The sequence below is a fragment of the Typopeltis vanoorti genome, chromosome 22 (assembly GCF_054136105.1).
Source record: "Typopeltis vanoorti isolate ZY-2024b chromosome 22, IOZ_Tvanoo_1.0, whole genome shotgun sequence".
NCBI lineage: Eukaryota > Metazoa > Arthropoda > Arachnida > Uropygi > Thelyphonidae > Typopeltis > Typopeltis vanoorti.
The window spans coordinates 79,956,041-79,982,251 of record NC_143570.1 but is presented as its reverse complement, the minus strand read 5'-3'; the positions used below and the strand labels follow the sequence as shown (position 1 = coordinate 79,982,251).

Here is a 26,211-nt window from a genome sequence, read left to right as displayed (position 1 = left end):
AAATATCTTCTTTCTTCCTCCATTCTCTTACCCTCTTCTCGGTTATGTCAAACTTTCTTGCAGCAGCACAGTTATTAGTTTTTGCTTTGTCATTTCAATTACCCTTATTTTAAATCGAGCTTCATACTTTCTTCGTTTTGTTGCTGGTTCCATGATTTTAAATAACAATTTTAATAATCCTAAAATTAAAAAAAAATGCAAAATTAATAATTAATTAAAATTGGGGATAATCACTTTTAATTAGGGTAATTCACTTAAATACTAAATCTATGCTATGCAAAAAAATAACGGATATGCATAGATATAAAAATAACGGATATAACAACAATACCTAACGTTGCATTAATACAAGAAAGAAGAAATTGGGGGGCGTCTTATACAACCTACATAAGCTTAAAAACCTAAAAATAGCCTATCGTTCTACCGGTCGTCCTACGCCGACATATGCGGTAATTAGAAACGGATAGATGAGTTTATTTATTCGCCATATTACAACCAGCCTACTAAATTTGGAGGCCTGAAAGAGTTTGTATGTTTGGTCTCTTGAGCATTTTAGAAATTTCATGGAATTTTTGTAATTCGGGGAGTTCGTGTCATTGTCATTATAAATGGGCTTCTAGATGGCTCTTAGCGAAACGCCAACAATGAAAATAATTTTATGGAACTAGTACGATTCACCTTTGCTGCTATACGGACGATTTATCTGTAAACAAACTCCCAAAAATCCTTGAAGGTGAAAAGAAAAATTTGATTAACAAAGTCTTAAGAATCTGTTCCATCCACTATCAGATGGAGATTCAGTATTTCTTTTTCGTGCATTTTTTGCAGATGTTTGTGTTGACGCCATTAATCAGAAGTGGAGTCAGCGATTCTTTTGCTTTCCCTTGAATCCATTGACACAAGAATTAGTGGCTCTTTATCTTCCTTTTACAGCACAATGTGATACTCATAGAATTTTTTTCTTTCTCTTCGTTCATTTAATAAAAACATCTTCAAAATATATATATATATATATATTTTTTGGAAACAGATAAGAAGAGAGCCGTAGTTCGTTTCAGTATATTTGAATACACACGTACAAGTATTCAAATCTAATATCATTCTTTACTTCATGCTTTCTTCCCACTTTCTTCTATCCATCCAATGGCATCTTTTACTGACCCTAATGGAAGGCGAGGAGGAGGGTTGCCATAACAAATTGTCCATGGATTAAAGTTACTTTTTTATCTTGTTTGAAATTAAACATCAGGTTGAAAAGAGATGTTGGCTACAATATCTGCTAGCAAGTAAACGGATTAGCGAAAAGTAGCAAATGGATTAACTGCAGTTCACCAGTGAGTTTAGGACCTTTCAGCCGAGATGAGTTTCCGCTGAAACCCTGAATGATCTGTCTTCTGGATCGTCGACCTCAAAGGGTTGCTGCTTTTCTTAGCTCAAAATAGTTTATTCTTCTTCGTTATGATGTATGATTCTATCCACTGTAATCATACATTACAGTGAGTGGCAGTGTAATGTATTAGTTGCACTTTACTGTTTTCAGTTGTACAAGGAAAACACATATTATGTTACATTTAAGCATTATAATGGATTTTCGGAGTCCATCTTCATTTACTGCTTCTAAATATATTAAATGTGATTTAACAGATTTTTGTATGCTTTGAAGTAGTCCAAATGTGCGCTAAAAGTCAAACGTCGTTTTGTTTATCTTGTTGAGAACCGTGGACATTTTACCCTTCTCATTGGTTCGGTCACTAAGATTCACAGCAAACTAACGAAATTCCAGTACCGTAATGACCCTGCAACTAGGAGATACTATGAAAGATACTTCAATCTTGGCCCACTCAAGTTCATTGGCAATTTTTATAATTTTTTGCTCTTTAACATATCAGTAGTCTATATGTGCGTGTGGATGTTGTTTATTGATCTATCGGCGAAGTAAAGAATTCAGCTAAAATTTTACAGTAGATTTTTACAGCAGTTTCAGTATTATTAGCAGCAGTCTTCATAACTAAGTCTGTATCGACGATACCCTTCGCTTGGGACGACATGGGCTCGAATCCTTTCTAGACGCGAAGAATGTTTATAAGGTCGTTTCTGTCTCATGTGGTAAGTCTTTAGCTACCAGAAATTCGGATTGTTCATCTCCTAAAACAGGCAAACTGGCCAGATGAACAAGAGCAGTTAACAACCATGCTGTTCTTCTATCATTGGCGGCTTCAGCCGTGAGAGACATCTAAGATCTAATCCTAAACCAGTTTGAATGTCATAAGCACATGATCCCACTTTTAGGATAACTAGGGTTCGTATAAATGCGACATTGTAATAGCAGTAATGGAAGAGGATATATCGAGAACACTGGTGAATATCACCAAGTGAATTTTTTAAAAGAAAATTCTGAAAATTTTACATTAGAAACATGGCATTTTAATATTTTTAAAATCGTTAAAATAGAAAAAACTACTGAATCACACAAAATAGTTACTAATCTTATGATTTCAAAATGTAGTGTGTGGCTGTTTTTTACGTCTTAATTTAGCACGAATAAAGAAAGTCTTGAAAGTTTCTGACATAGAGAAAATTTCTGGAGAAAATGTCTTTTGAAACAATCATGATATTGTATCCAAAACAGTTAAGTTTTGAGTACCCTTCAATACTGCCATCCATTTTACACCACTGTATCATAGTATGACATCTGCTTCATAGATGGCAGCACAGGTTAGGCATCTCTGTGTTTCTGTTAAAGAAACGCATGATGTAGTTGCTCCCCATCAATACGTCCACAACATTCTTCGTGATGGTTAGTAGTACTTTGATGCGGCAGGGTATTTAATTTACTATATTATATGTTATATAAAGCATTATTTTGTAAATTAAGTCGTCATATTCATAAAGATACGTATAGCAGGTGACCGGTCAGTTTTAGAATGTTTGAAAAATATTGCTTTTCAAGCGGATAACCTCAAGTTTCGTGCTAAATAGGATGGGAATGAAATTACAACATATAAAATATATATAATTTAAAATAGTCTCTTTGATTTATATTTCATAACTAATTTTAAAAGCCTGATGTGCCTGTATTTGAATATGAGAAATAAGGATGCAAATTGGTTGTCTATTAAATAGGTTCTCTGCTGTTGCTTTATCCTGAATTTGATTGTGGCTTTTTTAGGCAATACGCAAGCAAAAGTCACATGGGAGAAGATGGGTCGAACTATTAGTATTTTTGTAAGAGTGACTGATAAATTCAAGTTTGAAATCAAAGATACCAATCAACTCTCTCTCTCTCTCTTTCTCTCTAAATATGCATGAATATTTTGTCTTAAAATTATGTATTATTCTGAAATTTGTTTCTAATAGTTTAGTTATTATATAATTATGTAAATATTTATATATTCGCATGCATAAAGAAACATATATATCACTATATGAAGACCTATCTCTCATTATTCATAACTATATAATAAAATATACACCTATTTATTTATTTATAAATTAATATTTATACATATTTAATTATGCACCGTCACAGCGACGATGATGTGTTCATTGAGCGACTGCGATAAACTTCTCATTATGATTATTCAGATTTATAAGAAACTGGGTTTCTTAGCAGTAAGTGGTCGTTGCATTAATATTTTAAGAAAAGGCGAGACAAAATGGAATATTTAATTTTATATAATTACTATGTGGAACTATATTAATTACATGCAATAAATACAGTCCGTAATTCATTTTGCGATAATTTTATGGGGTTTAACCTTCAGTATATTCATTTTTAATTTCCAGTTTTATTTATCTGTCTAATGAAGTGATTTTTATTTTATTTGCAAATTAACTGCGGTTGATACATTTATCTGTTTAATAATCAGTTAAATATCATGTTTCATGAATGCCATAATGGATTTCTCTCTTCGTTCAGTAGTTGAATTTCATTCTCTTCTTGTTGATCCATCGAAGTGAATCGAGCAGAAAAATTCTGGGAGTAATTCACAGCTGACACGATGTGTGACCCTCAGATTGTACGAATGATTCGTCTTTGCTGGCTGTTCCTTCATTGGCGAACTACCCCTTGCGAATTTCTAGGTCATCATGAGTAACCAATCGCAGAGATGGTCACTTAGTAGTGAGATTCAGATAGTGAGTGGGTGGATATCGTGTCAGTTTCTGTCTCCCCTTAAATCATACCTAATACATGACGCAGTGACTGGAAAGAGAGTAGATGTTTGTGAGGCAAGTAAGGTTTTTTGATAATTTCAAAACAGCGCATTTTGAAGAGTGATGGAAGCCACCTCAAACTTAAAAATATTTATTTATTAATATTATAGATGGGGTTAAGCACCTAAAGTGTATTATAAGCTATTAAAGCTAATCTCGTAGTAGCGGATTTACATTGTGAAAGCCATTAAATCATGTAGTTGAAGACAAACATTGATCCGGTATAATCACAAATCTTTGCGAGACCTGCTTAGTGTTTGTTGTAAACTAAGAACTGTTTTCTGTAGCACGATGACGTGACATTTTATTTTTTCAGCTCTCCTGACCTCAGAAGACGGAGTGCAATGTAAATGATGCTTCTCAACTGAAACGGAGTTTTTTACGACACTTTTCACACGGAAATCATGAGCACCTCAGAGACACTCAGCTATGCCCGCGTAGATTCTGCGTTGATTTCCGCCAGTCCATTTAGTGAAGACAATCATTTTGCCAGAATGCTGTCACCAGGCAATCAGGTGAGTGAACATTTTAAACTGATAATTTATTGTATGGTTTTGTGTTATGATTATAGCTGACTTTACAGACTCATCGGTAAAGTATGAATTTTTCAATAAAAAAGTGCATGCTATTTCATGGCGCTAAATATCAGTGATCATTAATTGTACCCAATTTGCTTAGAATATTCACTGAATATCTACTGATATCACGGGTTAAAATGATTCTCGGGAAAACATTCCCGATACAAAACGCTGCTGGACCATGACATATTTTTTTCGAGTTTTTCTCTTAACCCGCCACCTACCGTCCATATGCCATTGCTGTCAACGGGATTTCGAGTGACATCTCTCGAATGCAAAAATAGACGTAATCATCGATGATTAGGCTTAAGTATCTTGAATGGGACCCCTACTGTGTAGGCCGTACGGAAGAGGGAACGTCGAATTGCGATCTGGGAAACGCTGGTATTCTTTTCTTGGTTAAATTCCACGTACAACCGTTCCAGGTTTTTGTCTAGAGGCTTGCACAAGGTGGGATCACGTGCGTTCATCACAAGCTTCGATCAAGCGTGGGTGTCCAGCATTGCCCCGGCGAATGCTGTTCTACCCAGTATCTTCCCATTCTCCAAAGACCTTAAGTACAGCACTCATCGAGCAGTCTACACCATAGGTGGCCAACAGCAGGCCCGCGGGCCGCATGCGGCCCGTAACGTGATTTTGTGCGGCCCGCAGTACGATAAAAACTATATTAAATTATATGTATTATCAATTTAGCTATTAGTTTCGACCGCAAATTTTCTGATTGATATACTAGTTATATTCATTATTTCTGATGACGGAAACAATTTAAATTCTCAACACGGAGAATCAAAATTGCTTTAAAAAAATTACTCAATTTATAAAATTTACTGCTTTGTGCGAGTTGTAGTAGTGGTAGATTTCTATGCGCTCCAGAGTAACGCATCATTGAAAGTCACTTGCTCTGCTCTGGTTACAGTGATCAGTTTCAGAGACTCAGTTTCACAGTTAACAGTGTTATTGTTGTAGTTTGTGTCTCCTGGTCAGTTACTATAGCCTTTGTGTACTATGAGTAAGAAACGTAAGATCTATGTAGAAAACAGGTCATTTCAGGAGAAATGGGAAAACGAATTTCTGTTTATAAACAATAACGACAACAAACCGCAGTGCCTTTTGTGTTTGCAAGTATTGTCTGTGCACAAGGAATATAACCTCAAAAGCCACTACATACAACACCATGCCTCTAAATACCAAGAATACGTTGGACAAGTACGTACTAAAATTGTAAGTAATTTGAAGAGAACGGTTTGTGCTCAGAAATCTATTTTGACTAAACCAACATCAATACAAAAAAGCTCACTCCTGACATTGTTTGTTGTAAGCGCAGAGATAGCAAGAGCAAAACAATCATTATCTGATGGTGAATTTGTAAAACACTGTTCTGTGAAAATGGCACGTGCATTTGGGAACGATAAAATTGCCAGCGAGTTTGAAAGCGTCCCACTATCAAAACAAACTGTAACAAAACGAGTCGAGGAAATAGGTTCTCGCATATTAAATAAATTAAAAAGTGTTAATTACAGATTCAGCTTACTTCTCATTGGCTCTGGATGAATCATCTGACATAACAGATACAGCTCAACTTCTAATTTTCATTCGAACTGTTTCCAAAGGCTTTGTTATTAATGAAGAGCTACTCGCATTAGAGTCATTGCATAACACAGCCAAAGGTCAAGACATTTATGATGTAGTTATGAAGGTTGTAAATGTTACTGGTGACATCAACAATCTCACGGTTATTGTGAGAGATGGCGCCAAATCAATGCGTGGTACTCAAACAGGCTTAGTTGGCTTACTAAGGAAGGCTGGAATCAATTGCCCAGTATTGCAGTGCATTATACATCAGGAGGCTCTGTGTGGTAAAATTCTGGAGATAGAGGATGTTATGAAAACTGTAATGAAATGTGTGAATCTAATTAAGGGCCGAAATCGGGCCTTGACACACCAAAAGTTTCTTTCTTTTCTAACAGAAACGGAGGCAGAATATGACGATTTAGTATTGTACACAGAAGTACGTTGGCTAAACAGAGGGAACTGTTTGAAACGGTGTTTTGCTTTGAGAAAGGAAATAAAACAGTTTTAAGACAAAGAACTAAGCAAAAACAGTTTTAAGACAAAGAACTAAGCACAAAACTATGTGATCCTCATTTTAACAGCTTATTCGCCTTTCTAACAGACATCACACACCACATGAATGAACTGAACGTGAAGTTACAGGAACGTAACCAAACAATCTCACATTTAGTTGGACACCTAGATGGGTTCATAAGTCGACTGAAGGTTTTTAAATTCATCCTAGTCAGAGGAAACTTGGTACATATCCCTTCCTGCGAGGAGAGCCATGACATTGACTTCAAGTTTTCTGTGCCAATGTTAGACCAACTTTTGGAGCAATTCAGTATGCGATTTTCTGACTTCGGTGACATGCGGCCACAGCTGACATTATTTAACAACCCAATGAAATGCGACATTTCAGAGCAGCATGACACTATTCAATTAGAGTTGTGTGACCTTCAAAGTGACCCCTTTTTCAAGTCAAGGGTGGAGATAGGTATTGACTTTTGGAAACTGGAACCAAGGGGAAAATATCCTGCATTGAGTGATTTCAGCTTGAGAATTGCATCTATGTTTGGAAGCACATACATATATGTGAATGCACTTTCTCAACTATAGAGGGCGGTTAAATCGTCACAAAGAAGCCAACTGACTGATGACCAACTTCAGGATTTGTTACGAATATCGTCATCATCTTTGAAAATCGACTTTGATGAACTTGTTCCCTCACATGAACGCCCTCAGTGTTCTCATTAAGTTGTGTTACATGTAAAAAAACTAGAAATATTTAATTAAATATAATTTTAAAACTTATATTTAAATCAATCAAGTATTTTATATTGTTCTCCCAGTAGTAAAATGATTTAACAAATACAGTGATTCAATGCATATAACTATTTCCTTGAAATAAATGCAGAGTTTATTTTTATTTAAGTTCTGTCTAAAAGTGGGAAGCTATTGACGCTACCACTCATCATATATTGGCCACGCCTGGTCTGCACTATAGGAAGTTTCCCGGATAATGGTGCTCTACAGTCATGTGTTTTTTTGTCGAAGTCTGTTAGTCCCTTGCCCATATGAATGAACAGTACGACACACACACACACTGTACCTCCAGTGTTATGTATAGTGGTTCTCATAGAGATATGAGTGCCACCTGTAGGGTGAAACGGAAAGATTGTGAAACGCGTTGTTCGTGATATTTTTTGAATAGACTGTAAATATTTCGTTTACAGTCCATGTACAGATATCGCTTCTTCATGTGGTCGTGATGTTAGAATTTGTTACTTTGGTTATAAACTTTTATTATGAAATAATTTAATTTAAATTGATTTATTTATATGGGTATTTCCATTTATTATAAGATAAAACAGTATTTCCTAATACACGGAGTGAAGGAAAAAATGTTAACAAAGTTTCTTTTGTTTATTATTATTATTTTCATGTTTGATTGAACTTACTTCGTAAATAAAATTAAAATCAATTGGAAGGAAACATTAAAGCTATTGTTGTCCATTGACAAACACAGAAACATAGAAATAACCAATGAGATATTACTTATTTATTGTTATAAAATCTAAATGTTAAATTTATGAAACATTTTTTCACGATCTTTGGCAAAATAGTTAACAAGAACAACAACTTGTACCTACCTAAGAAGTTGAAATGGCTCGCAAGCTCCGACAAATCCGTTATTCCCTAATATAATGTAAATTCTAACTAGCAAGTCGCTTTCTCGCTGAACTGTGCTTCAAAGAATTACGTGACTATTGTTTGCTAATTAATTTTCCTCCGCAGTTGATAGTGCATTTATTGTTGTGTTCTTTTCCTTTCCATTTGTAAAGATTAATGGATGAATTAGTATTCTTAATTAATTTACGTAATTAATTGCTCTGTTTTGTTTCACTCATGCGAAGTAGTAAATGACGATTTCCTTCAGCAGTGCAGCTGTAAAATCTGCAGACTAGAGAAAAGAATGCTTTCTGTTCCAGTTAAACAATTGCCCAGCAACAATTTTCGGATTGCTCGTGACCACTCGAGTTCGTGAACACGTGAAGTGATCCATGGAGTTATATGAAAGGGAAACACGACAATTAATGAATAGATTCAATCGTGCGTTTTTTGTATCTCTGAATAGCGCTTAACAGTAATTTCATTACTCTCTGTGGAAAAAATAAGACTCTTCGTTGAAATTGAATCTGTGAAACATGACAACATTTTAAGCCTTTTTTTCCGCTTTCATTGGATGATATTTGTTTTTGTAAACACTAAAAATAATGGTTAATGATTACGATATATAAAACAGTTAAATACGTGAGTTTTGTTCAATTTGTTCATCTTTTCAAGATGATAGATATTTATGAAAAACCAAATGAGTAAAAAACTATTTTTCATCGAATGTTAGAAAACTCGTTTACTGTTTTTTTCGTATAACTAGCATTACCAAAAGATGGCAGCACCACACAGAGTAACGATAGCTTTCTTTGAGGCCAAAGTGCTCAAGTATCATTGTGAGATGCAATTATTAATAAAGCTTCACAGGAGTATGAGAATAATTTTATAGATGGGCATGTTAATAAAATAATGAAACGTTTTAATAGTTTCAGATAATTCATTTTTCGAGATTTATCTCGTTTCGCCAAGTGCGGAGTGTTGACTATTTTTCTTTTGTACCGTTACCTGTTCATTTTATTTGTCCGTTCTTCCTTTCTGCAAATATCAACTAGGTTCTGGTTAGACAAAATATTGTGGAAACTGGTATTTAGGATCTTCACTAAAATTGTTTAGTCGTATCCTTTTTGTTTTAATCAAAATATTTTTAGCACCAACATTCAAAAACGATAATACAAAATTATCTATTAGAAATGACAATAAATAAACCAAGCATATTTTTTTGCTCTAATAATGACGCTTAATGATGAATTTTGTTCTAATTATTTTGTTCTAATAATGATGACTTCAATATGAGAACAGGTTCCTGGTATAGACTTTTTATGGAAAATCATAAAAAATCTTTTTCGGTTGTTCCTTATCATTTCCATACTATTTTTTTTTATTTTGCTTTTTGCATTATTTATATTAGGTTTGTTTATCTGCAAGTCGATTTTTTTTTCAGGAAAGAAAAAATAAAGAAACAAGAATGATATGCTTTAGGTGTTCTGTTTTCAGTTAATAATAATAATAATAATAAGTTTTCCGTATTTGATTTATTATTGTTTTGTAATCACTGGGACAGGGGAAGTTTATTTGGCTGTCAAATCTCGTTGTTATTTTTCTTGCGTTTGTTATAAATGCAAATAATAATGCTAGAGAGAGAAAGAGAGAAACACAATTTCTACGAGTTAAATTACAAAAAAACTTTTGAATAATTTTCACTCAAAAGATTGTTGTTTGTTCTCAATGGCTCATAGATGAAGAATAGATTCTGTCAACACTTAAGTGATTTGGTAGGTCTCTCTAGAAATGGGACACGACGACACTTTCGCTTATTAAACTATATGTTTAGCTTCTTCACTAACATTTAGGGAAAACGATCTCATTTCGTTAAAATGATGAATTTCATACGAAACTTTGTTGTCGAGAATTAACTCAAAATTTTATCAGATACCTTCGGCAGATTGTAAATGGCCTAATAGCATGAGAATAGTTCAGTGATTAATAGAGTAGACCCCCACTTTGCTATCCATCACGTTCTCGACTCGTAAAACATATCTGTTATAAATGTATGGAAGGTCGGATCACAGAAGGGGCGATCGAGATGCCCATCCTTCCCGAGTTTGCTGACAGACTAAGATCACAATAGCACAACCGAGAACAAACCATTTGAATTCGAATGAGTTGATTCTAATAACTGAATCATGTTTTTTTTATTAAATGTCTGAGTTTTATGGCACAAGTATTTACTTTTTTTTAAAAAAAAGAAACTTTCAGAAAACTGACGAAATTTGCTCCAAGTTTACTTTATTCCGTTCTATCATAAGCATTCTCTTAAAAGAATACACAAAATCTGTGTATTATATCATATTTTATTATTATAAAATTCACGAGCCTATCATAAATTATCATTCGATTTATGACGATTCGCTAACAAAAGTTTTCCAGGAACCACATTGTTATTAAAAGTTAGGTCTGCTGTTATAGTGACGGCTGCTTAAACTATAAAGAAGTGCGTATGTGAGTCTGTTTGAATATTGCTGTCATGAATAATTTGCATTCATGTTATGAGAGAGAAAAGTCATTTCTCATAACACGTATGAGAAACGTCACTTTGACTCTCTACCTAAGTCACATTTCCCATGGATCTTATGAGAAATGTGACTTAGGTGGAGAGTGCTTTGCATTTTGATAGGTCGTATCCAACATATAAGAGAGCTTCCGATGGTAACTTTTAGTTGGAAAGACCGGGTTCTCCTCCGGTATAGGACGCGAGGAACGTTTATTAGTTTTTGTTTTTTTCTCACTTGAAGGTGTGTTAGTCAATCGCACACGGAGGCATTACAGTTCTTGATATCCCGTAAAACATCTAATCTGGAAATACAAAAGGATAATCATCTCCTACTACCCCCCACTCGTGATTCAGCTTTTCATAACGTGCAAACAATTTTAAATCATATCCAGAGTGAAAATTATCACTCGAATTGTTTGTGTACGAATCCCACCGACGAAAGGGTGTAGGGCCAGCGTCTATCATGGACGGGCTAAAGTTTAGATAATCTGGAACCTTTGGTTAGATACCAAACATGGTACTTTTTCACAGGGCGCTTCAAACATCCAAAAGCATCCATGCCTGCAGCAGGATTGAAACCCGTACCATGTTGATCGGAGAACTGAAGCGCTCAATTTAATAAGCAAATTTTAATCTTTGGTTATTGAGGTTCACTTTTATAAATTCCTCCTAATTTACTGATTTAATATATGACTCTGAAAAAAAAAAAAGAAAGAAAAACGATGCAATCGAATAGCAGCGGAAACAGCCTCCATAAAAATTCTATTCTATTCCCTCAGCTATACTGTTGGTGGGGGGAATTTCCCTAGTATGGTAGCATATAGCTACCACACTAGGGAAAGAATTAGCTGTACTATATCCTATGACTGTACCCTGTGTGTTCACGGGGTCGGTTTGCCTGCTTGCGGAATGAAAACCCCCAGATAAACTGGGAGGAAAAAAATCTGCTGTATATGCGCCCAAGACCGGCTAACTTGGATATATTTCCTAAAGCTCCTCATATCGTCGACGGGAATCCAACTTACGACACTCCTTCCTCAGGCGTATGGTTGCGAAGCGCATAGCCACTAGGCTTTTTTTTTTTTTTTTTTTTTTTTTTTTTTTTTTTTTAAGCCACTAGGCTAACCGTGTAGACATAAAAATTATAGGTATTTGGTATTTGTATATTTCTCAACCACTATTAGAATCTCTAACTGTCAAGAAAGCCTGCATTCTGCACATCGTCATCATCATCAGCAGCTTTCAGTATTACCACGATGACTCTTTTGGCTCAAGACGATGAATCTATTGGTTCATTGCTCCTGGTTCCGCCGCCATCATAATCGCGTACTAGAACAAAGGTTCGTCGGACTAGGAGACCTGTTTTATTTTCAAACCCCCAAGTACTTCTCTTCCTACTGTTCCTGTAGCTCCTTGTTTTTAGTTTCCAGGAGTGTAACTCCTTGTGATTGTAGAGTATATTGATAATCCATATCCGTAACCGGGTCCGACGCAATGTGCCTACAAATGTTTCCGGTATGTTGATTTGTTGAGAACATCTCTCATTTATTGCATGTAACTTGAAGGGCCGGCTCCTTCAAATAATGGACCCCCCTTTACTTGAATACCCACTTTATTGCTAAGGATGAAAATAAAGATAAAATTAAAATAAGATTGCGTTTAATTATTTCTTTGATCTCCATCGACAAGCTGCAGAAATGTGTCCTGAAAATCTGTAAATACAAATATTACGTTAAGTTTGTAACTTTGTCATCACAAAATTGGACTGAAATAGATGACAAAAATGCAATGCAGTCACGTTAATATGTCGTTTACGAAAGAATGATAGATAGCTGCTCTTTCCCGTATAATAGTGGGATAAAAATAGCCAGTGACAGATCAATCACGGGATCGATTGTTGCGCACATTTAATATCCCGGGATGATTACCATACCTAAAAGAGTCAGGAGTTATATCACTTGCGTTGTTATTCCTGGCTGAAACTTAGTCGTGCAGGTTTATTTCTAGAATTTCAGTTTAAGAATTACTTCAGCCGTCTCCTATTGTGGAAAAGGACTTTTAGTCCGTGCATGCGCTTCTTTGTTTTTCTAAGCCTGCTTATAATCTCATTCCCTACCTGAGGTTAGGCGGTATTTGTTAATTAGCATGTGGACTGAAATTTGGTCATTCATCCGAGCTGCTGTTTTCAGCTAATTAATTTCCTCCAGTAAACGCTGCGTTCCTCACAAACCAAGAACTGGGTTGCTTCTTTCATTTACAAAACTGCCTCGCGTACGTGCATTAGTTTATTTAATCTGTTTGTGTTTGTATTTGTAATTAAGGTGTGTATTTCCAAGGCTCTGGGGTCTTCCGGCAGAGGTGAAATTTCCGCACATTTCAGTTATTAAATTATAATTACTGGAATTCTTTTATTTGTTCTTGAATGTTGGATCTAATAAACATCTTACTTTTCGCGTGTGAAATCTTTCTTGTGTGACCGATTTATCCTGAAGCTTTTCTGCGTAAGTTTAATAATGGCAGGGAGAGGTGGTCATGTGATCCTTATATTTTGAGTGCTAATTTATTATTTTTAAGACAATACTTCTTGCAATACATATCAGTGCATGGGCGATTTAAGAATACGATATCATTGAAACCCCCTCTCTAGAATCCAAACATAATACTTAACATTCAATCCAGGCCTCTACTAAGCCTAGTGGTTGTCCACTGGATCTCAAAAATCAGCTACCACTTAAAGTATCATTTCCTTTGCCACAGGCCATGAAATTTGAACTGGTGACTTTGAAGTGAGATAGTGGAGATGCTGTTCACTTTGCCAGCTAGACAAAGTTTACTTTCATTTGCATGCTGACGCAATACAAATCCTAAATTCGCTTTCTTAGGATACTCTTCACACATTTGAGGTGGTGCACGTAAAACCTCCCTAAATAATTCTTCATGGAAAGCAGGTTTGCTCATAGATAACCCTTTCTTCAACCTCTATCTCGCAAACGCAGTATTTCATCTGTGTCTCGTCTACAAGTACTTCCATGGTCGCGCTCCAGTGAATTGGCAAACGTCATTCCTCCACTTGCTGTTTGGCCTGTTAAAACAAGAGTAGCAGCTGTCCAACATGCCTTTACAGTACAACTTACAAACTCATCGAATCAGTTTCTACTCTTCCTCATTTATTCTGTCTATCTCTGTCATCTGGAACAGCTTTCCCCATAATGTTTTTCCCAACAGTTCAACCTATAACCTCTCGTATTTCCGAATATATTCTTTATCCACAAACACAATCACCGTATTAGTCAAACAAACTACATTACGACTTCTGCAATGATGGATTTACATATATTATATAGAACGAATATTAACCACGATATTTGGTTAGATTACATGGACATTATATTATATAGACACTGCTATTGTACTCTCGTTTCTGGCATACATTGTAATTTATGCTCTCACGTAATTGGTGGTGGTACTATTACTAAATAGTAGTAACATGGGCTGCTCGTGCATAGGCTGCGGAATGCAGCACCCCCAATTTTTCTCGATATATAAATATATTTATTAATTTATTTATATTTGCTTGTAATATTTAATTTTATCATCAACAATCCTATAATACAATTCTCTTATTTTGTATAAAAAATAATAAAAATCCATCTTGTAGCACTTAGGAGGGCGAAGGACGCTAGCAGCATTGTGTTTACCACGTGTCATATTGCTACGCGTGCAAGCATATGCACGTCATAGTGAGATGCGAGCTATTAGCGTAATGCGGCACTGTCCGTCGCGCAGTTCTAGTGTTGTTTATATGCAGTTTGAGCCAGTAGTAGAGTGTTCGTAGTCTTATCGTGTTTACTCCGTCTCTTTAAATATTGGACATTACAATTCAAGGATTTAATTGTAATGTCCAAAAATTGTAAATCCATTCCTTTAATTACAATTCAAGGAATGGATTTTATTTTTAAGTAATTTTGAATTTGAATTATACTAAACTGTATAATTTTATCGATAATAAACAATATTTTTTCATGTTTATTTTTTTTTTTAATTTTTACCATAATTTTGATATTTTATCCAAACACGTATGCACTGTACTTACAGTGTGTATATATATTTCGAAAGTTGCAGCACCCCCACGATTTCAAGCCACGAGCCGCCACTGAGTAATAATAATAATAATAATAATAATAATAATAATAATAAATTAAAAAGAGAAAACACGAAATTAGGCACTCGGCATGAGACTAGTTGTCGGACAGTGGCTAGCTGTTATAATAGTAGTAATGTATTATAAGTTTATATTTGGGTGGGATTTACATAAAGCATTGTAAACAAATAAAAAACGCATTACTGTGGACCTGGCGCTGCATGTTCTATTTGTCTGTCATGAAGTTACACTGTGATTGACAGAGCAGCAGTACATCCAATGGCAGCACTTCGATCAACATTGAAGCAGTGTGGTGACTTTTTTGTTGATGGCTTTCAGACAGAATGGCTACAACGGCATGAAATGTCACCGGAAAAATGTTGTAGTACAATATTTGGATATTTTGAACCATTATAATAAGTGTTTCCATCCTTAATGATACCTCTTAGCAGCTTTTAGGTACTTACGTAAAACTTTAATGTACAACGTGAAGCTTGACGTAAAAGTGTGAACCACTTTACTTTTTTCTGAACCACTTAAACCAGTTTTGTCCTTGACCCATTTAAGTCAGTTCTCATGGGGGGAAAAGTTACCGGATTCCCAAATTATGTGATTATCTTTTAAAATGTTTCAACATGGAAATGCGTAATTTCCGTAAAGGAGATAATCTGCCATTGGATAATTCGGTGTTTACTTGGTTTTCAAAATAGAAAAAAGGCACTCACTGGTAAACTTCTCCGAATGCAGTGGAAGTATATCGTTTCTTTGATTTCCGTTGAGTGAGGCGGTGAAGCCGCACACACTTCCTGTTGAGAAAGAGAAGTACCGATTGGAATTTTTAAAAGTTAAAGCTACTCCTAAGGAAAACAAGAGCCGTTGAGGTTAGCTGCTTTAACTGAAACGTAATACTATGCATTTAATAATAGATTAATTTTGTTTTTTTGTTTTGTTTTTTTTGCTGCGTTCTGTACATATAAGGCTTACCAAATGATATCAGTCGATTTGCATGTCCAAGTTTTGTCACTTAATTTTAATTCTGACAATATTCAGTAGACACTAGAAATTAATATTTTGATAAATCTAATGTACTTTTATTAAATTTCCAAATAGTTTTTCGACAAGCAACAGTTAATATTGAAAAGATAATTTTAGATTAAAGACATACAAAAATCGAAGATATTCGCATGTCTTTAATCTAAAATGATCTTTTCAATCAGCTTAATTGAGATATATGCAGTTTGTTTTCACGTATTATTGTTATTATTTTCTTAGATTCAGAAGGGCTGATATCTCTTTGATCTTAGACCCTCTGAATCTAAGAAAATAATAACAATAATAATAATAATAATAATAATAATAATATGTGAAAATAAACTGGATATATCTCAATTAAGCTGAAATAATGATGAATTGTGTCGTTTATTTCTGTAATCTGTAATCCCTGTGTTAATTGCAAGGAAAAGACGAATCACCAGCAGACGAAATCCTTAAGTTTCCTTTATTTTCTTACAATATGGAAGTGTGTTAGGAATAAAGGCAAAAAACGAAATATTGCAAGAATAAAGCATTTTAATATGAAATTTTGGAAGTTTTGCATAACAAAAGCATGTTTACCGTAGCACAAAATACCTCTGGTGACGTGCCAAATGAGAGAAGCTTCGATGACCGCGGACTGGTCCTGTCTCTGGGATTATCCTCTTATATGCTAATATTCTTTTTATTCTGGTCGTTCAGATATTCGCCTGCATGCACAGCATGCAGATTCATCGGACTAGATTAAAGAAATATGGAAGGAGAGAGAGACTTCCGCTGCCTTTGCTGAAAAGCGGCTGCACGCTAAAGCCTGCCGCGTTGCTGCTGACTCATTACCGCAGCTCCTCGAAGTCATTATAATACCTCTCTGCGTATATATTCATTTGGTCCTGACTGGGGATCCCAGACGCTGGATAAACGCTCATTAGGATTTCCACGTGTCCGCCTAGGCTGTCAACGTCTAACTAGCGGGAGCATCGCTCCAATCCTGCTGGAGGTGGTGCATGTAGCATCCTTCCCGGATCGATACCACACGTAATAGGAGCAATCGAGCATGGGCCCGCAGTGCTTCTAACGACGGCTTTATCAGCTTCGGCTTTGCGACCGTGATAGTGTGCAGTAGCAGTCATAGCATTCTCCCCCCCCCCCTTCAATTTCTCTCCGCCCGCACATGCTCCGTGGTATTTGTCATTTTCTACTGGGCCCTTTGTTTGATGTCACACACACAGATCAGTTTGGCATGAATCGAATTCAAACACTTAGACGTGTGGGCGAAATAATTCATCCTTATCGCATATCCTTCCCAAGACGACCTTCCCCACCAACTGATACCGAAGCATTCATATTAAACCTCTTCCTTATCTGAGAATGTGTTAAAATCGCTCTGATAAGACGGTGAACTTTGTTTAAACAGAGGAAACATTGAGGCAACAGCACAGCAAAATTAATAATTGTTTTGTGAGCGTATTGCACGCTATTATGCGGAACAGCTCAGCGAAGTGGTGAAAGAAATTGCAAAGATAACTTTTTCGGAGATGTGCGGTTGCATTCTTAAAGCAAGGTACATCCTCCAGAGTCACATAGGAGCTTTCTTGACATTAAACCTTAATTTAGATGCTTTTATTATTAAACTTTTGAGGAAAAGTTTGTATCTGAATACATATTCGTTGTAGCGGTCAATTCTCATCCAGGTGGAATTTAGAAATACGTTATATTTCACTTCATAGATGGTTATGGACAAATAATTTTCAAATGTATAATGTAATGTACGATACAATGGCAATACGATTTTTTAAACATAAAAATACATAAAAAAAGAAATTGTATATTAATTCTAAGAAAAATATACTGTGCTTGCAAAATCGTACGTGATATAATACTATAATAAAAATTAAAAAAACCCAGAAAATTTAATATAAAATTGAAGACATTTTATTTACTCATTTCTGTGGACTGTTTTCATTCCATTTATTTATTATTTAACTTTTATTGTTTGTTTATGTGTTGTTCCAAGAATATATAAGGATTATATTTGTTTTTACATGTCCAATGTAAATAACTCTTCAATATTCGGAAAACTTCCAATATAGACGATTTCATTTTGTAAATTATTAATATGATTTCATTGTTAGATTTAGTAAATTAAGTATTTTTATGCATAGAACGATGTGTATTTTGGTCTCTTGTTTTTAGCCCAGTGCTCTGAACTCAAAAGTCGTGCGTCTCTTATTGAGATTTTCATCCGGATTATAGTTGTGTGCACGCGCTACATAATATGACACACACATAACGACCTCAGTTTTCTTTCCCCAATCCGCTTCGCTTTGCTTCATTGTATATCTTGGCATGTATACATTTTTCGCAATAATTATGCCCGCTGTAAATGTGGCGTTATGATTACGAGGTGATTATAAAACGTTGTACGAGTAGTTTCCGAGGCGATAAGGAATTAGATAAAAACTCTCGATAGATGTTTTGCTTCGTATTTCATCGATAGATGAAATACGAAGCAAAACATGGGAATTCGTTGTCATTTTACGACAGACTTTGGACTCCATTTTAGAATACCTTCCAGCGGTATCTAAGCGCCCCTAATTATCACACAGTAGCGTGCAATACTGTTCCACCTCTGCACTAGCGCGGTTCCTACCTTGACTTCACCACAAGGTAATCTTAGCGGCTGAAGAGATGCTGCCAGGAACTAATCTCTTTAATAACCTCTACAAAGATTTCCCGACTCCTTCGATCTAACACGGCGCACTCGCACACTGCATGAAGATTAACGCCAGTGCCTCCGTAATCTCGTCGACACATCCACTGCTTAAGGTCAATGCTCAAGTCGCTGAATAGGACATTAAAGCAGGGGCGTTTCGAGCCGTCACCACCGATAGTACAGACACGTGTTCGGTGTGACGTCACGCTCTCGTTTCCGTGGTAACCAACTAATAACTTGGTAGAGTAAATAATTCGCTTTTGTTGGACCAACTCGTCCCTAGAAATGCGGCAAATGTTACTGCTATTATAGTCCGCCAAAACGAAGATAAAAGTGCTTAATGTAGGGAAGTAATTGTGCTTTACTTCTGTAGCGAATCTGCGGAGGTAACCAGCAAGTGCCACTTCCAATAACCTCGGCAGGATCTGTTCTGTGGTTATTAAACAACGCATCCTGACATTTCCGTATCTATTTTCGCAGATAGCTTAAATCTGTATGAGCAGCTATGAGTGCTGGGTCAACTTAAAGGCGTAACAAACAGAAGCAAAAGTAGGTGATGTTAATCATTATTATCCCGCTAAGAATCAGTTAAAAGCCCAATAACATTTCGTAACACCGAGCTGTTTTATTCCATGTATCCCGAATATGCTGGAATCTAATTTAGAGACTGAAGTAAAGTACATTAGCGATTAAAAAAATAAAGTAATACGTGGCAAAAATCTCATTTTCTTTCATGTCTTATATTCTTATTATGAATAATTAAATACGCTATCAAAATGTCAAAAAAATTTATATCCAATGTCTGTTTAATCTTTTACGAATTACCACGCTTGTCTTCTGGTATGAATACGCCAATTTGCAAACGAAATTTCTGGTTCTTTGTATTCAGAAAGTAAACTGAAAAATTCACAAGTTTTATTTTTATTTAATTTTTAACGTGAGTCCCATCCAGATTAAGTTGTAAACTTATTGCACGTTACTACGCTAATTTACATAATCCTGAAAAACAGATTCAGAAACCAAAGACGGAGGACCTTTTTTTTTTTTTTTTTTTCAAATAATTTTAGACCCTTGATGAGCAGAGATGTGTTTTCTCTCCGATGAAATTCTCCTGCTATCTGAACATAGGCATTAATGTCCACGATGAGATTCGGAGAGCGTTACTCACTCGACCAACCAGGCCTTCAAACTGAAGATGGAGAATAAATAATCTACACGTGTGTCTCAGTTTTTCCCCTTCTGGGGAAATTTATTCTATGAGAAAAAGAAAAAAAAACGAATTAATCATTTTTTACGTTCGAAGTAACATGCAATAAATGGTGGTCTGTTTTGCTCTTGCATATAAACGTGTTGCCAGCCTAGAACAGCTCCTCTGGATCGTTTATCATTCGTTCATGTTTTCTTCTCTGAAAAAAAGGTCTACAATAGAAAATATATGAAAATATATTGCATTTTCAGGACGCGAAATTACTCTAATTGGCGATTAGAATCGAATCTATAACGGTCCTAGAGGTGAAGAAGTAGGTGCTATTTCCATAATATCTATAGTGACATCCATGTAGATTCTTAGTAATTAAATATATCTGAAAAACTATTTTTACTCCCTCCATAGGCTGCTATGAATTACTACTGATTGTGTTTTATAATCTAGTTATATATTCAGAGAACACTGCTCACTATTTACAATTATAATAATGAACATCGTTGGCTGTTTTAGTGCGATTTCCTGTCTCTCTAAAAGGAAGGCAATTTCTTTTGGAGGTATTCCTCACCACACACACACACACACACGCGCGCGCGCGCACACACACTCTTGCAACATACTTGTTTCAAAACTGATTTTAGCATTTAGAATGTGAAACAGAATATTGCACAATTGTTGAAGGATATGAAATCGCTAATGGAGTGTACTGTATTATAAATGTTTCCACTGCATAAAGGGCACTATTGGATCCACTACCCCGACATTCTGCATAGAGCTTATACGTTTGATCAAAGAAACATTATAAGTATATTTTGCAATCAAAAATTTGACCACCTCAGCAGAAACATTTATTATGCTGTTTACGGGTTTATATCACTTGCATTCAGGCTTATGTATATAAAACTACTTGACTTTATCACTGCTAAATGTTGCATAACTGCGCAGTTCTGACCAGGTAAAAGCTGCGTGGACTATGATTGGGCCTACGTTTGCATGCTTCTCTGATTCACTATGGAAGTTAGAAGTGTGGACCCATCATTTAGACACTCCTAGTAATTTCCTTGCAGTCTTCCCCCATTTCATGTGATATTTGGTTTATATTCAGAGATCACTTTGCCGTAAAGGGATGTTTTGTGGCAATGTTTTTGTCGTTGCCTGTCATTTTTTTATATTTGTGGTTTCCTCAGAATTCTTCGGAATTCTACGGAAACCATCTTATAGGAAAATTCCTATAAGATGGGTGTCGTAGGCAATTTTTAATTAAATACAAATGGTTCAGGTGTCGTGTATGGATGAAATATGGGGAAAATATTAACCCAAAATAGTTGCGGAGTGCTTAGCGTATTGTGTTTGAATTCCACAGTGGGCATGGATGTTTGTGATTGTTTTTAGATGGAAGATATAACTCATCGCCAGGATTAAAGCACGATTTCCGAATTATGCACACAAAAGAAGTATAAAAATTAATAAGAAAAAGAGAAAAATCCTTCATCCTCCTCGTTTACAGCTTTTCATGAGTGGGAGTCACATAAAAAATTAATTTTAGACTAGCGAGAATTAAGGACCACCGAAATTATGATCATTAATCTACTAAAATTGTTATACGAAATATAGGTATGTAAGCAAGTTATTTTTCTTCACTTTGAACTAAAAAAAAAAAAAAGATAATTTACCAGTATCGTGTACTAAATATGAATCACTATCAACCACCGTATGGTCTAACGTGGTCCTTTACCTCAAGCGATTCCTTCTTAGGATTATACCTTGAAAAAGCATATTTTTGTCATACAGCTAATGATATATGACTTTAAATTGACATTAATTGGAAAATAGGCACCTTCGTTTCGCTTTTAAGCTGCAGGCTCATACAGTATTAATGTACTATAGGTTCTGCAATCTCTCGTGTGGGTTCACATGATGTCTAAAAGATAATCATTTGTGTACCCATTTTTGTAAATTTTCACAGTGACAGCTCTTTAGTTATCTAAGATATGATTCTCTAATGCGTTCTCTGAATTATGTTCTGCATCCCTTACGGTGGCATTAAGATTGACATCAAATTTAAACATATTAAACCAATCACATGCTGTCGCTGATTTTCATAAATTTGATTTCTGTTGGTTCTTTATGCCACCCATATGTAAACATTTCATGCGTTCAATACTTCAGTGCCTTCTTCCTGAAAGTTTACTTGCTTTAGTCGTTGATTTAGAACTGTTCAGTCATTACTCCAGATGTGAAGAATATTCTTATATTTTTCTTTGTGATTTTAATATTTTCTTTCCAAATTGTCTATCCCTTCTTCATTGTCGGATTTTTTTTCTTTCACTGATCGTTTAACATTCGTTGATTTCGCATTTTATTACTCCTGTCATCGTATTCTTCCTTTTGTGATATTCTTACTTCAATTACGTTTTTTCAGTCATCTTAAATAATTTTTACTGCATTCAAATACATTCATCTTCTATATTTCTTTCAAAGCCGTACCCCAAGTTTTCTTCAGTTACTTACCTTTGCACAGAACTTAACAGTTCCACATTTTTCTCGTTATTCTCTAAGGCCACGTGTTGATTTACTTTGCAGGATTTTTATAGGATTTCTTTTTTTCCCCTTAGTCTTCTTTTTTTTTTAAATCTCTCAATTCACACGGTGTTTGCTTGCATTTTTATCTTCTCAGACAACTTTGCTGCATATTTACTTGCTTAACTTAACAATAACTTGTCCTTTGGGGTTCCTGTTTTCAAGCTGTTTTATTTTTTCCGATAATATTTTTCTAGTTATCTGCACTTCTTTACATTCCTTCAGTCTAAAAGTTTATTTTATTTTAAACTTTTTTTCGAACTTGATTCTTTTCGGTTTGGTTCTTCATTTTTTAGTCATATTCTTATATCCTGAACCAGATACAGGATAGTGCTATCGCCAGTTACTTACTTAGGTCTTCTTATTCATTATGCATTCTGTGACTTTATGATCAAAATGAAATCAGTGCTAAAGGGAATTGTAGTGGAATCTCAAACTGGATGCAATTTGAAATTTGTATATGTTATGTCTGTAGTCTCTAGAAATTTTTTATGTTGATCCACCCACGAAAGGTTATTTGTAAACCAATCGTACATTTTGTATCGTGGAATGCCACTTTATTAATACTATTTCTTTGAGAAGCGTGTTTTAAAGGCGGCCTCCACACGTGTCTTCATATTCGTCGTCATAAATGCATCCGATGTATTTATTAATTGATGCTAAGTGATACATTGTCGTTACCTCAATGAATTTCATGGAACCTTATATTTTTTATTGTTGTTTCTGACATTCCAGTTCATCAGTTTTTAAAAGAAAAGCTTATATGCTACGTTGTTTCTAAACATTTATCCGGTTTTAATTCTACTTACCTTGCTGCTCTCTTTGATGGTGCTTGAAAGCCTGCCTGTTAATTACGCCATTCTTTAATTTTCTAATTTTCTTTTGATATAATTACCAGCATCCTGCGATCTAAATAATTGGCACCTTTTGAAAAATACAAAAAATCTGGGAATAGAAAGATGAAACTCCAACCAGAGATATCCAGACACGGTGATGTTGTGTAAGCGAGTAGACAGCTGGTTGTTAATTGCACTGCCGAAGTGTGCGAGTTTCTTTTAGTTAGCTGTTGGTATAATTTTATTTTAATTTGGAAATAATGTTCTATGGTATCATGTTAATTACTGAATGATAAATGGTGTTTCATCATGAAAGAAATATGAGTCTCTTAAACACTCTTATTCCCTCTCCCTTCCCTATAGAGTATCTTCTTCAAAGTCGTCTTCGTGTATAGAGGGGGGGGGGGGGACTTTTAAAAGCAGGAGATTAATTGAGTGTTCTCACTCCCATGACCAGATCATTTGAAGAAGGATTATTCGTTATATGTTTGTGACTATGTTTTCTTTTATTTACTTACGGAAAGGCATATCTATATAATTAATTGTCTAGTGTAGTGTATCTTAAATTCCAGTTGCTCTAATGGCTTTGTATTACAGCTATTAATTTGTAGCTGTGAAAACTGTTATTGTGATGTCAGCAGAGATAATTAAAATGAGATACTTATTTAAAATTTTGAATTCTTATATTTTTATAATATCTGCATGATTTGATAACATTATACCGGCCAGATTTTGTCCTTTGCATAAGTTCTGATTTTTATGTATCTAGGCACACCGATTTCTCACGTTTTATTATTTTATCTACCTCCAACTATTTTTCAGAAAGTAAACCACAGTAACATCGAACTGCATTTGTTCATAGAAGAAAAATGCTAATTTTAATTACTGTTGCACTAAAATTGCTTAACGCAAAGACATTTAACCCGAGTTTCCGGAAGGGGGAAAAAACCCTTCACCCGTACCAGACCAGCCAATTCATCTTTAATTGAACAAACCCAGATGTTTCCAACCAAAAGACACTTTCAACACCAATTGAGTTACGGAGGCTCCAAATTGAGGTTGCTTCGGAAAAATATTGTTAATTTCTAAATAAGAACTGAGAATAAATTCCAAAGGATAAGTGGATCTGAAATTAAAGAAAGCCTTTTTTTGACCTACAAATGTAGAGGATTGTGGAGGACACATATTTCGGCAACAAACTGTATGCAGTAAGAAGAAACAACATCAACTTGGACGATTTATTTAATGTTGTGAATGAATGATATTAAAGCGCTATAGACCCATGGATGATGGTAGTAATCTTCCACGATTCACCTCTGGATTTCTTCTTGCCCGATTTAGACGCAGCAAGCTCCGAGCACGGCGAAGGTAGGACATGGCAAGCGCAGAAAAGCTGTACAATGAAAGATGGAATTCTTCCACTATAGTGGCCTCTTATCTGGAAGAATACAGAAGGTGTCTATGAATGAAAGATATGGGAAAATATTAATTCGTTTAATTTTGTAATAATTATATTTTATTCTTTAAATTATAATTAAAATTATGTCTATATATAAGCTATTTATTTTCTTTCTGTTAAAAATAACTGAATGGCGGAGAAATCATTTTTAAAATAAGTTGCTTACAAGTCCATCTAAACCCGTGTTAAGTTTGAAACAAAACCATCTAATTTCTGCCTTTTCTTACCACATAATTTTGAAAATGTAAACACATTCCATAAAATTCGACCATCTTGTTAATGCCAATTACAGCTCTTCTTGGCCAAATACGAAATGACGGTCACGAGTTGGGAGTAATTAATTGAGAACATTCAAAATCTATCGGACTGCCCACGTCGTCTTGATCATGATCACGAATGATGGAAACACTATCGTCTGTTTATCGTCACCATAAATTTGATTTATTTGCAAAGTCGATCATCTCATAAATGAGGACGTGCAAATTTGTTCTCGATAAAACGTGAAGTGATTTGATTACGTTTTTACTAAGCATAAACTCTGTCTTTTATTTGTTTACTAAGTTTCAATACATCCCTACGGCTGGATAGTTTTTGCCACACGTTAGTTGCTTGGACTGAGTGTTTGAAATTACTGATGAGGCAACTATGTCCACGAGACCAGTGTATTATGTCTGTAGATTGCATGGATTCTTCTGACCGGCTTAAGTCTTTTGTACTATGAAAAACCGCAATTTCTTGGAGGCAAAAACGTGCTACTTCTTTATGAGACTAGCTAACTTATTTGCTTGAGAAGGAACTGAGTTCATATGCCATCAGTGACGGGGGGGAACTCGATTTGGAGTTTTTTTTCCTTCCAAGAGGGCCTTAATAAAGGCTCAAATAGTTATTGGAGCTTTACTTACGGAAGCCCTCCACACCCCACCTCATCCCCCAAAAAATATAACAGACAAATCTGGTAGATAACTTACTTATTTAATAGATATAACAGACTGTTATATTTTTTTAGGGGTGGGGGTGATCACCCTAATCCGAAAAACTGAATTTGGATACCCCGATTGTGAAATCGCTTGTATATGCATAAACAAGTTTTATTAACAGAATTAACCATTAAAATCGCAATTTGTGGTTTGTTTACTGTACCGCGTGTAACCTTTTTTCAAGTGTCATATTAAGAGA

The 26,211-nt window shown here is 35.2% G+C and overlaps 1 protein-coding gene across 2 annotated transcripts in view; it reads left to right on the top strand.

The window, feature by feature from the left end:
* Window positions 1-26,211, top strand: part of LOC150094511 (uncharacterized) — a 632,643-nt gene that overhangs the window by 127,694 nt on the left and 478,738 nt on the right. For both annotated transcript variants that reach the window (XM_090412024.1, XM_090412025.1), the window contains one exon: window positions 4,532-4,730. In XM_090412024.1, coding sequence (XP_090268150.1) covers window positions 4,620-4,730 — 111 coding nt within the window. In that variant the 5' untranslated portion in view covers window positions 4,532-4,619. The remainder of the gene's footprint in view (window positions 1-4,531; window positions 4,731-26,211) is intronic.